Source organism: Vipera ursinii (assembly GCF_947247035.1).
Source record: "Vipera ursinii genome assembly, chromosome: 2".
In the NCBI taxonomy this organism is placed as follows: Eukaryota; Metazoa; Chordata; class Lepidosauria; order Squamata; family Viperidae; genus Vipera; species Vipera ursinii.
In genome coordinates this window covers 108,050,835-108,064,163 of record NC_139513.1, presented here as the reverse complement: position 1 = coordinate 108,064,163, position 13,329 = coordinate 108,050,835, and the positions used below count along the sequence as shown (strand labels likewise).

Genomic DNA, 13,329 nt, shown 5'->3' with positions numbered 1-13,329 from the left:
GGCTCTCCCCCTGGGGGCCACCAATCGACATTCTCTGATCGGTGGCACCCTGAGGAGGCCCTCTCTGTGGGAGCGCACAGGGCGAAGGGAGGTTGATGCCGGCAGCAGATGTTCCCTAAGGTACTCCGGACCCCTGCCATGTAGGGCTTTAAACACCATTACTAATACCTTGAATCTCACCCGGAAGACAACTGGTAACCAATGCAGCTCACGGAGCAGAGGTGTAACATGGGAGTATCGGGAGACTCCCAACACAACTCTCGCTTATAATCCAAAAACATGTACTATCAAGATATTGAGGGAAAAGCCCAGAGACTTAGTCAGGTTAAGGTTGAGAACAAAACAAGAGTCAGGAGCAAGAAAAAATGAAGTGAAAAGCCAGATGTCAAAGTTGCTTCAAGCAATGGAAGGTATTCAATGCATGGTTTAAATCCTCAGCCACTGAGCCCACACTGCCGAAACTTTTCTTGTTCAGTAGTTGCAAAAATGAGGTACTAATTTTGCCTGAAGTATCAGCAGCGTGCCACTTATTCAGAAAGGGCATAGGATTCCATTCCACGATTTTCCATTTCTTGGCACCATGTTGGCCAAAGAGGCATCAGTGCTAGCTGAGGAAAGACTTGAAGAGATATCAGTATGGATGAAGGAAGGAGCTGCATTGATGAATCTGTAGGCACAATGCCTACAGGTTCAAGAACATGAAAGTAAAGAAGTAGAATAAATTATTCCTGACAGAGGGCAGACCATAAAAGAAAAAAAAAACTAAAGTTCAATAGTAAAAAGGTAGAAAGAAGAAAATAATAAACCAGAAAGAGCACCAGCTTTTACTGCAATGCCATCTAAATTAATGTTTAGCACAAAACATTAAGAATATTCTTGTTCAGTAATAGGAAACAGAAATGGTAACAGGCAAAAAAAGTTTCAGGTTATAAGGAAATACAGGTAGTCCTCGACTTACGACCTCAACTGAGCCCAAATTTTCTGTTGTTAAGTGAAACATTTGTTAAGTGAGTTTTGCCCCATTTTACGGATTTTCTTGTCACAGCTGTTAAGTGAATCACTGCAGTTGATAAGTAAGTAAGCAAGCCGGTTGTCAAGTGAATATGGCTTCCCCATTGACTTTGCTTGTCAGAAGTTCGCAAAACAGGATCCCATGACCTTGGGACATAGCAACCATCATAAATATGAACCAGTTGCCAAGCATCTCAATTTTGATCGTATGATCGTGGGGATGCTACAAAGATTGTAACTGTGAAAAACGATGTCATTTTTTTTCAGTGCCGTTGTAACTTTGAACTGTCACTAAATGAACTGCTGTCAAGGACTATTTGTAGTAAATTCATTAGCAATGTAGTGTCCAGAGAAAGTAAGGAAACCTGGTCAGATGCATGACAAATGTCAAAAAGATACCTCAGAGTCAAAACAGCCAACCACTGAAAAGCTCACGGCCAGAACTGTTCAGGTTCTGCAACCTGAACAGAACAGCAGAAGTGATGGCGTAGGAGTTCAGTATGAAAGTATTAGTAACAACAGAATAGAAAAAGCACATATGGCCATCCTCACTAATGAAGGATGATCCATCTATAAACAGTTCCCAGTCACATGATCACAGAGGACCATCAGTAACTTAAGGACAAAAGGTAGGGCTAGGGTGAAAATTTCACTTTTTTCTTCCTCCATTCCTGGACCATCTTAGAGATATAGCATGTTTTGCTTGCACAAAACAGCATCCACCACTGAAGTTGTGAAATATTATAAGTAAAATTATGCCATACAGTATCATTCAGAAGTTTTAATTCAATTATTACAATTACAGGCTTAGCAGCAATCCATCAATCAATCAAATCATAAAATAAAAATATCCAAAAAGAAGTATATGCATGTACAAGTAAAACATAAAACAGTAAAAACAAAAAATCACAAATACATTTTAAAAAGATTTCCATGGTGGGAAAAATGGTATTTAAAGATTTGGGGAATGTTACTATATCTCCTTTCTGATATAATTGATGCACGGTACTAAACCTACCTGGAAGAAAGCTTTTCAATGTTACAAACTCAAGAGTTAGTTAGTAGGAGTGGATTGGAATGGAACTCCAATCATTTTCAAGATTAGATTCCAAGAAACATTATTTCAAATCCAGATTAATTTATTTCACTCTCTTTTAAACTAGATACAGGGTTGATAGTCCATACATCTGATAGTATTCCTTTCTTTCTAGCTGACTATTAACTACCCCAAAGTTAAAATGACAAAAGATCCCAGATAAAAAATAGGTTTTCACCAAAATCTTAAGCAACATAGCCTCAGGGGGTCACATATGAGGCCCTATTACAAGCACAGCAAAGAATTATTAGACACACCAAGGAGCTGAAAGTATAGTTCTTAAAATTTTGGAGTTTTGCAAAACTTAAATCTTGGTAAGAACAAATTTGTGACACATAAAAAGCAGGAAGTTCATTATGCTAGCTTTATAGATGCTGTGTAGTGGTAAAGACATAATTACTACCTCTGCTGCCAGCAAACCTTAAAACTAAATTATTAACCTTGTGATGCTAGCCAGTAGCAGAAAGCAGAGGATTAAAAAAATAATTCTCAAGTATTTGAAGATCTTAGTTTATTCCATATAAATTTCATTTACAACAGCAGGTATAACTAGCCTGCCTTTTGGTTAAAGCCCATTGCTTTGGTTTTGCAGTAATTGACTTTTTCTCTCCACAATATAAAGCTAGAGCTTGGTGGCTTTTTGCAGCATTCATATACAGTATTGGAGGACTGAAAAAGTTTTATTAGCCAAATTAGGAAGTTGGAATTCACTTTTTTAGATCATAGAACTTACATAAAATTGAATAAATGGGAAAAGTATATAGCTTTTTTTTACTCCCCTTTGAGAGGGGACTGTTGCACATCTAATTTGCATTTTTAAAAAAATCATTATATTTCATGATCAGAAGCCTAAATTTCTATCAGTAAACAAGGAGATCTGTTTTGCCCAGAGGCTGTCTCCAAGAATTGAATTAAAAGCTGCTTTCAGGTCAATTAAAGGACATACAGTGTATCTCTTGGATGTTAAGAATATGTTTCAGCTCCATAGCATAGCACTAAATGTACTCCATAGTGTAGCACTAGGCTTAAACATAGCTCATATGAATTGAACTAGATTTTCAGACAAAACCCTATACAAGGCTGTTCAGTTTGCTAAAATACTTGGTTTAGTTTACTGAGATACTTAGAAGGCTCCAATAAATGAGAATATTTGTAGCTCAGAGTTGAAATGAGAGGTCCTTGGCGCTGTCTGAGCTTGCTTGTTTTCTTGTAGACATTTCATTACCCAAACTAGTTAACATCAGACTAGCACTTTAGACTAGCACTGATGATGTTACATAGTTTGGGTAGTGAAACATCTGCAAGAAAACAAGCAAGCTCAGGGAGCGCCAAGGACCCCTCACTTAGAAGGCTGACTGGATGGAAATTTGGATTGTTTTTCAGCACTTCAGCTTTCGCTGTTGCTTTGTCACTAAGTATCCTAAATAGCCAATTGCTGTCACTATGAACTTGAACACCAGTCATTCTCTGCAACACAAACGTAACACAAATAATCCATTCATGATCAATTTCTTCTTCTAGTTTACTAGTCACACAATCCCATTATATCCTTCATAGTTCTGAAGAAATTCCTCCTTAAGGCACTGTGCCCAACAAGGCTGGAGTCTGATTGCCTTGGTTTATGAGTTTAAATCCCAAAATCAGGACAAAGGGATAAATGTTCCTCCCACCACCATCTCTATCATTCATTTTAACCTTCTTTTAAACATGCATCTCATTTTAAAATAACAGCAAAGAGTATCCACATCAGCATTACACTCTTTAGCTGTTCAGGTCTACTTTTTAGTCCTTAAACTACCCACTCTGATCTAACAGAAGTGAATAGAAAAAAATTGTTACTTGCAATGTTGTTTAGAAACCAAATTTGATTCACCTGATCCTTTTTGCATCCCCACTCTTATTTCACAATATTAGCCCATCTTTATAGTTTTAAACCAATTAATTTATTATCTGTGCTACATTTCCCACTGGGGTCAATTCTCAATGAACTAATATTTAGTTTAGTTCATTAAAAATTAAAAACTAAATTTAGTTTAGTTCATGGTGGTAAAACTAGATTCTGTGGGAGAACAACTATTGAAATATCTATTAAGGGGAGTGGGAATCTAACGGCGTGCATGGTGTTCTTTTGTACTTGCCCGACATTTCCCACTGGGGTCAATTCTTAATGAACTAAAATTTAGTTTAGTTCATTAAAAAATTAAAAACTAAATTTAGTTTAGTTCATGGTGGTAAAACTAGATTCTGTGGGAGAACAACTATTGAAATATCTATTAAGGGGAGTGGGAATCTAACGGCGTGCATGGTGTTCTTTTGTACTTGCCCGACATTTCCCACTGGGGTCAATTCTTAATGAACTAAAATTTAGTTTAGTTCATTAAAAAATTAAAAACTAAATTTAGTTTAGTTCATGGTGGTAAAACTAGATTCTGTGGGAGAACAACTATTGAAATATCTATTAAGGGGAGTGGGAATCTAACGGCGTGCATGGTGTTCTTTTGTACTTGCCCGACATTTCCCACTGGGGTCAATTCTTAATGAACTAAAATTTAGTTTAGTTCATTAAAAAATTTAAAACTAAATTTAGTTTAGTTCATGGTGGTAAAACTAGATTCTGTGGGAGAACAACTATTGAAATATCTATTAAGGGGAGTGGAAATCTAATGGCGTGCATGGTGTTCTTTTGTACTTGCCCGACATTTCCCACTGGGGTCAATTCTTAATGAACTAAAATTTAGTTTAGTTCATTAAAAAATTTAAAACTAAATTTAGTTTAGTTCATGGTGGTAAAACTAGATTCTGTGGGAGAACAACTATTGAAATATCTATTAAGGGGAGTGGGAATCTAATGGCGTGCGTGGTGTTCTTTTGTACTTGCCCGACATTTCCCACTGGGGTCAATTCTTAATGAACTAAAATTTAGTTTAGTTCATTAAAAATTTTAAAACTAAATTTGGTTTAGTCCATGGTGGTAAAACTAGATTCTGTGGGAGAACAACTATTGAAATATCTATTAAGGGGAGTGGGAATCTAATGGCGTGCATGGTGTTCTTTTGTACTTGCCCGACATTTCCCACTGGGGTCAATTCTTAATGAACTAAAATTTAGTTTAGTTCATTAAAAATTTTAAAACTAAATTTGGTTTAGTCCATGGTGGTAAAACTAGATTCTGTGGGAGAACAAATATTGAAATATCTATTAAGGGGAGTGGGAATCTAATGGCGTGCGTGGTGTGCTTTTGTACTTGCCCGACATTTCCCACTGGGGTCAATTCTTAATGAACTAAAATTTAGTTTAGTTCATTAAAAAATTTAAAACTAAATTTAGTTTAGTCCATGGTGGTAAAACTAGATTCTGTGGGAGAACAAATATTGAAATATCTATTAAGGGGAGTGGGAATCTAATGGCGTGCGTGGTGTGCTTTTGTACTTGCCCGTTTGCTTTCACTGATTCCTCTGGATTTTTTGCCCACACACCAATAATACCCACTCTCCATACTCCACAAGGCCGTGTGAAGTCTTACCCCCGAAGTTGCGTTTGAATGCTTGAGCCCCTTTACCCAGGACTCTTCGTTCTATTCTACACCACAGTCCAGCATTAGAAGGCCCCATGCTAGGCGAAGTGTCGAGTTAGCTGGCTCACATCCTCTTTGGTTCGGCCACGTAACTGAAAGGGCCGATAAGCTTATGAGCGTTTGGCGCTCAAAACAGGCGCAGCACCCAGACCGCTTAAACCCGGGTCTCGGGCCCGAGAGCGGGAAACCTGAGTCGAAGACAGATTGTTTTTTAGCGCGAGCTCCCGCCGGGGGAAAAGAAAAAGAAAGGCGATTGGTTGGCGGGGAAGGTGGGCGTGGCTCCTCGGGAGGAGGGAGGCGGATTTTGCTCAGGCGCGAAGTGCGAGGATTGGTTGTGGCGCGACTGGGACGTTGAGCCGGTGGCGCGCGGAGCGGGTTTGGGAAAAGGAGCCCGCGGGACAGAAGACCGAGAAGCCGACGGGAACCTGTCATGGCGCGAGTGTCGGTCTTGGGAGTTTCGCTGCTGGAGAATCCGAGCCCGTTTGACCACCCGCTCCGGTTCCAGGTGCAGTTCGAGTGCGGAGAGGCGTTGCCCCACGGTGAGCATCAGGCATTAGGACAGGGGTCGGCAACCTCGGCTCTTTTATGACTCGTGGACTTCAACTCCCAGAATTCCTGAGCCAGCTGTGCTGGCTCAGGAATTCTGGGAGTTGAAGTCCACGAGTCATAAAAGAGCCGAGGTTGCCGACCCCTGCATTAGGTTGAGCCAGCATGCGACGTCTACCTCCAACGGACCGCCTTCCTAGGAGCAGAGCTGCGGGGAGATGCGTAACGGCGGGAAGATTTGGTCTTAGGATGTTCGGCCAAAAGAGTAGCTGTCCGGCCTCTTACAAAGTGGCTTTGGGGACCCAAAAAGCGGAGCGTACTACCTTGCTTTATTGGGAAAGAAGTGGGCTTAAATGAAACTGAATACCTACTGTGGAGGTTGGGGGGGGGGAGAAGGAGAGGCATTGCAGTGTGACTGTTTATCCCAATCTCTTCCCAGAAATAATTTTAAATGCTTCTTGCCTCCAAGATTTAATAGCACGTTCTTCGTGCTTCATATTGTATGTAGCAAAAAAAATAATTATCTTCTCTTTATTTGGTGTGGTGGGGGGGGAGGAGGTATTGATCTGGAGGAACTCAATAGATAGATATTCGTGCTGGGGATGTTCACAACAAGCTTACAGTACTGTCGTGGCAAACAAGGAGGGCTTTTCTGGCTTTAGAATATAATAAACTTATGTTTTTGGAAGGTAGGTGGACTTTTAATTGTTTTTTAAATTTGTATTACTGTTTTTAATTGGGCATGGGTTTAATCCTTTTTTAATTTTTGTATTGTCTTTCTTTTTATATATGCCCTGTGAACCGCCCTGAGTCCCTACCAAGGAGAAGGGCGGTATATAAATCAAATAAACTATAAACTATAAACTTTCAGAGTACTACTGTAATACCGGTAATCATGAATGACTTCAGATTTCAGTTGAATGTTGCTTGTGGCTTATCAGCGCAGAAAGCTTTTAGATCATTTAATCAGACAGAAATAGTATTCTGTTTAACTGTTGGGCTGATTTACAGAGCTTACAAAAGCTTTTACTATCAGCTCAAAAGCTTTATGCTCTATTCTATGGTTTTTTGACAATAGTATTAGCCCTTTCGTGCAAAGCAACCCTTCCCCCATTTGATACTTTACATTGTCAAATAAATGCATCTGCACATTACATTCTGGGATAAGTTAATTTCACTGCTGTTTACCATTTATTATTTTTTCTTTTATTCCTGCTGTCATGGATGCATGTACAATTCTTAAAGGGGCAAGTCTATCTAACTACTTAGCTTCAAGTGGAAAATGAACTAACAAAATCCATTGCTGTACAGAGAATAATGTGTTAGTGGTTTTCTTAGTAACATCAAGATGATTCTCTGCCCTTAAAATCTTAATTTACAATCTGTTCAGGAGATATAATCAGGAAAGACATAGTTTCTCATATGGGGCATGATGACTTTTCTATCAATTTAATTCTATATCTTGGACTGAGAAATTTAAATTTGATCCTCTTGATTTCTATTTCCACCTTATTAATAATAATAATAATAAGTTGGAAGGGACCTTGGAGGTCATCTAGTCCAACCCCCTGCTCAGGCAGGAAACCCTATACCATTTCAGGCAAATGGCTGTCCAGTCTCTTCTTAAAAACCTCCAGTGTTGGAGCATTCACCACCTCTGGAGGCAGGTTGTTCCACTGGTTAATTGTTCTAACTGTCAGGAAGTTTCTCCTTAGTTCTAGGCTGCTTCTCTCGACTAGTTTCCATCCATTGCTTCTTGTCCTGCTTTCAGGTGCTTTGGAGAATAGCTTGACTCCCTCTTCTTTGTGGCAGCCCCTGAGATATTGGAACACTGCTATCATGTCACCCCTCATCCTTCTCTTCATTAAACTACACATACCCAATTCCAGCAACCGTTCCCTATGTTTTAGCCTCCAGTCCCCCAATAATCTTTGTTGCTCTTCTCTGTACTCTTTCTAGAGTCTCGACATCTTTTTTACATTGTGGTGACCAAAATTGGATGCAGTATTCCAGGTGTGGCCTTACCAAGGCATTGTAAAGTGGTATTAGTACAAGGAGATTGACCGGGGGAAGAAGATTTTAGTTTCTCTTTTCTGGAGAGACAAGCCAGAAGGAGGGAGAGCGAGGTAGGAACTTTATTCTTTGGAGAGAGAATAAAAAACCTTTTTGCCTTCATACCTCGCTCACCCTCCTTCTGGCTTGTGTCTGGAAAAGAGAAACTAAAATCTTCTTCCACCAGTCAATCTCCTCTTCCCCTTTAGAAATCCCTCCCCAAGAGCCCTGCCCTGCCCCCAGCCTCCGCAGAGGCCTCTGGAGCTCTCGACCTCTCTGCTGAATCCCCAGAGCTCTGGCAAAGCCTCCCAGCCAGCGCTGATCCCCCCCAATTCCCCTCTCTGCTACACTTCCTTTCTTCATTCTCTCCTTCTCATCTTTCCTTCCTCAACGCTCAGGAAGGGATGATGGGAGGGGGAGAGATTGCCAGCGCTGCCATGTTGCTGCCGGTCTTGCTATCCTGTGGGGGGGTCTGTGCCAATGAAAGCGATGCCTTGTGGCTGCGAGGGTGGAGCTGCTGCTGGTGGTGGTGATGGGTGGCGGCACTGATCTACAACTTGATTGCATCCATCAAAGCCAGAATACACTCAGCCTTAAATCCACAGGGCAGCCCCACCCCACCCCCTGGGTGTGCACACAAGTAGAGTCTGGCATCCCTGCTGGCTGTCTTGCCCTGCAGGCTGACTTCAGCCAGGATGCCAGCACTGGTTGTCTCCTGTGCGCACACCCGGGGGGGCAGGACAGAGGTGGCGGGGCAGCTCCTTGCTGGTTCCAGTCGATCTTAGGCTGAGTGTGTTCTGGCTTTGATGGATGCAACCAGGTTGTAGATCAGCACACACCCCCACCAGCACCTCCAGCCTTGCAGCCACGAGGCATCACTTTCAACAGGACCGCCCCCACCCACCCACATATATAGGAATGGCCAGCAGCAGCATATTAGTGCTGGCAATCCCTCCCCCTTCCATCACCCCTTCCTGAGTGCGGGGGGGGGAAGGAAAGAGATGAAAAGGCAAAGAAAGGAAAGCATGGAAGGAGGGTGGGTGGAAGGGAGGGAGGGAAAAAGGGAGAAAGGAAGGAAGGAATGGAGGAAGGAATGGAGAGTGGGAGGGAAGAAGGAAGGAAGGAATGGAGGGTGGGAGGGAGGGAGAAAAGAACAGAGGATGGAAGGGAGGGAGGGTGGAAGGGACCATGTCCCAGCACTCACCCTGGTCCCACCCTCCTCTGCTGGAGACCCTCAGATCTGCCCCAGTCCTACCCAGGAACCCCTGAAGCAAGTGATGTCGAGCTGGCCACGCCCACCCAGTAGGCCACACCCATCCTAGCCACACCCACCCGGCCCCCTGAGGGCAACCACCATGCTGATGTGGCCCTCAATGAAATTGAGTTTGACACCCCTGATGTAGATGTAGTTCCATTGAGGACTATACATTGAGTGTAGTTGGTCAACCATCCCACATTTTTCTAGCTTACCAAAAAGTTGTCTATTTATCAAATGCCTTACTGAAGTCAATAAGAGCAACATCAGTCTTGTTCTTGCAGATGTATAACATCCCCAAACACATTAATTCAGTGATTTGTGTCAATATTTTCACTTTGCAAGGGTGGAGAATGGTGTATTTCTCTCAGTGATTTAATATTATAGCATTTATAATCTTGCTATCCCTGTTGTTTTTATACTTTCAGATTTGGAATGGAAGATCATCTATGTGGGATCTGCAGAGAGTGAGGAATATGATCAAATTCTTGATTCTGTACTGGTAGGACCTGTTCCAGCTGGGAGACATATGTTTGTGTTTGAAGTAAGCTCTATGTTTTTTTTATCTGGAAAAAAGAAGGAAAGCAGGGACGCAGCATGAGTTGGCAAAGAAGTCTAATTACTTGCAGTGCTTTTTAAGTAGAAAAGTGGGATTAAAATATTCTACAAATCTACAAATACTTGAAAATTAATTTCTTTAGTATTTCTGTTAGTAATATTCTGGATGAATATGTCCTAAATTCCATATACATTCAATCATAGCTAAGCAATTCAGTGAATGTTCTGTATGGAGAAGTTCTGAGGTCAACGTTTGATATCTCAGAATAAGGGCTGGGAAGGATTCCTAATTAACATCATAGAAAACTGTTGCAATGTTGATAGTGCTAAATTAGGCCAGAGATCTATTTTGCTTCCTTTGTGCTAAAATCCAGTGAGATATGTTGGACATTATATCTGATTTGGGCTATTTAGGAATGGATTTAAATCTTTTAACATAGGAATTGTTGTAATTTTGGGTTTTGTGAGTGTGATGTATAGCTTGCTGATAATAAAATGGAGAATTCATTTATGCTTCGTATTTTTTGAAAGAACAGCAAGATACAAATGTCATTGATCTGTTTTGTTTGTTTTTTCTGTAGGCAAATAGTCCCAACCCTGATCTAATCCCTGAAAGTGATGCTGTGGGAGTTACAGTAATACTCATTACTTGCACCTACCTTTGTCAAGAGTTTATCCGCATTGGGTATTATGTGAATAATGAATATATAAATCCTGAATTAAGGGAGAACCCACCTCTCAAGCCAGACTTTTCCCAGGTGAGACATTAATAACACACTCATTGTGGGTTTTTTTCCCCCAGTTTAACGCAACAGCTCTTCATCCAAATTACAGTACCTACTCCCTAGAAATTAGGTGAAGGAAAATTGGCTGGTATAATTTTCTGAAATATGAGGAGTCAGGTGGGAAATTATAAGTTGTTTTGCTTATCTGATATAAAAGGCCCATTGTACAAATGTATAGTAGTTATTTGCATGTCTGTTTAGGGAAGTATAGTGAACTAAGCAACCTGTGATCCGTGGGTCAAGACTGAGTGATGCAGTGCAAGCGTAAAGGGACTGGTGGAGGGTGCACGAGTTGGGGAGACTTACCCGAGCTATTTGCAACCTTCCCTGCAAGGTTCCCAGAAGGGAAATTGTAAGACCAAGCTCACTGCTATGCTCCTGCCATCAGCCACGGTCACTGAATCCCCACTGACTTTCTCCCTGCAGGCTTTCCAGCCTTCCCCATTTATTTGTGGGATGGTATCTAGGAAGTTTGTAAATGAGGATCATATATTATAGTTTCAGAGATGTTTCCTTAAAAAAGAGAAACTGAATGACCACAGGTGAGCTAACAGCTTGTTGGCTTCCTTACTGTGGGGAGATGGCAGTGAGTATTGGAAATCTTCCTTTCTCTCCTCCCTCCCTCCCTCCCTCCCTCTTTTCCTTATTTCTTCCTGCTTCTTTTCTCTCTTCCTCCCTGCCTCTTCCTTCCTTCCTTCCCTCCCTCCCTGTTCCTTCTTTCCTCCTTCCCTTCCCACCAGACAGCTAAGTGGCTGTTGCTGTGTGGGGGAGGAAATGAGGGATTGCCCAAGTTGCTGGGAAGCTGTCACAGAAATGAGGATAACAGGACTGCAGCAGTGCTCAAACAACCACAACTTTCCCAAATTTCATTCCTTAAAGAGTAACAAGTCCTGGCGTCCTGTAAGTTAGCACATTTCAAGTACCTTTGTCTACAGAGTTTTGCTGTATGGTGCACTTTTTTGCCCTGTTAAAGATTACAGACACACGAGTTTTAGTAATATATAGATTTTTTTATTAAAATAGAACATGTTTTGAGGAAAATAAAATTCAGGCAGTCCCCAAATAGCAGCTCTAGCTCGTCAGTAATCCTTGGAATCAGCAGTTATATAGTATTGGTGAATACACAATTATAGAGAAGCTGTTATATAAATTAGGATCCCAGAATTTGGTCAGAGGTGGTTACAATGATTCCTGCTCAGTATCAATTTACTATATGCTTCCTAAGCAAATCACTATGTCTTGAATAGGATGCAGAAAAATGTATAGTTCTTACAATACGGAATGAATTTTGACTTTCTTTGAGCCACAGCAAATATTTTTTGTGTGATTAAATGATTTTGCTTGCTAAATACTAAGAGAAAGATCTTTAAATCTCAAAGTTAATATCAAGTGTTTAGTGATCATCTTAAGAAAGTACAGGAACTTAGTAATTTAATTGAAGAAAGGATACACTCTGACAAAGACATTTAAAGCAAATTGATTTGGTGAGATGGAGTTCAATATTCAGAACAGAAAGCTGAATCTGTGCAAAACATGCACCTCTCTTGCACAGGGATTTCTTGGATGGAATACCGTAGAGTAGTAAGAATTATAATCAGCTTCTATTTGTACTTATATTTCTATTCATAAATATGTGAGAATATTTGTAGCTCAGGGTTGAACTGTGGGGGTCCTTGGTGTTCTCTGAGCTTGGTGGTTTTCTTGATGTTTCGTTATCAGACTAGTACAGGAGCACTGATGATATTACCTAGTTTGGTAATGAAATGTCTGCAAGAAAAAAAATGCCAAGCTCAAAGAGCACCAAGGATCCTACATTTATATTCTACATAATGCTGATTATTTTTCTGCTGCTTTTCTAGTTGCAGAGGAATATTCTGGCCTCCAATCCCCGAGTCACCCGTTTCCACATCAATTGGGATGGTCCTAAAGATCAGATGGACAATATTGAAAATGTAGAGCCAGAGCCTGACGGTTTCCTATCTTCTAGCTGTGCCTACATCAAAGCATTGATCCCTTCTGCAGGCTTGCAACCTGAAAACTCAATGGACTGCATATAAAACAGGCAGAAGAATTTAAAGATGCAGAAAATTGCAACCATATGAATTATTTGAAAAATCTGTGAAGAGATATGGATTCTTATGGCCAGTAAAGCAATGGGAGTCCTAATTGTTACATCTCTGTAGACAAACATATCAGAGCTCTTTTCATATCGGGATTTATAACAAATGTGTCTTCCTGATTATAGATCTGTAATTCTGTCATTATTTCTTGACTGAAACTTGGCTCCTCTTGTGCTGACTGCTTATGAACACTTAGTTGACACAGAAAAATCTTGTGCCATAATTCCTGAACACTCGGAACAGTGGGAACTAACTTATTATTCTGATCGTCCATTTCCTAAAAGTGGGCACAGCAAGCGCTCTCATTTCTGGACAGTTTGAATTTCTTTTTT

General features: G+C 40.8%; 1 protein-coding gene across 1 annotated transcript; it reads left to right on the top strand.

The window, feature by feature from the left end:
• Positions 1-6,062: 6,062 nt before the first annotated feature.
• ASF1B (anti-silencing function 1B histone chaperone) lies at positions 6,063-12,934 on the top strand (the record flags this gene model as incomplete). The annotated part of the gene is made up of 4 exons (XM_083351817.1): positions 6,063-6,220; positions 9,963-10,078; positions 10,674-10,850; positions 12,737-12,934. Exons 1-4 carry the CDS (start codon positions 6,112-6,114, stop codon positions 12,932-12,934), a joined length of 600 nt encoding a protein of 199 aa, XP_083207943.1. The 5' UTR covers positions 6,063-6,111.
• Positions 12,935-13,329: the final 395 nt, after the last annotated feature.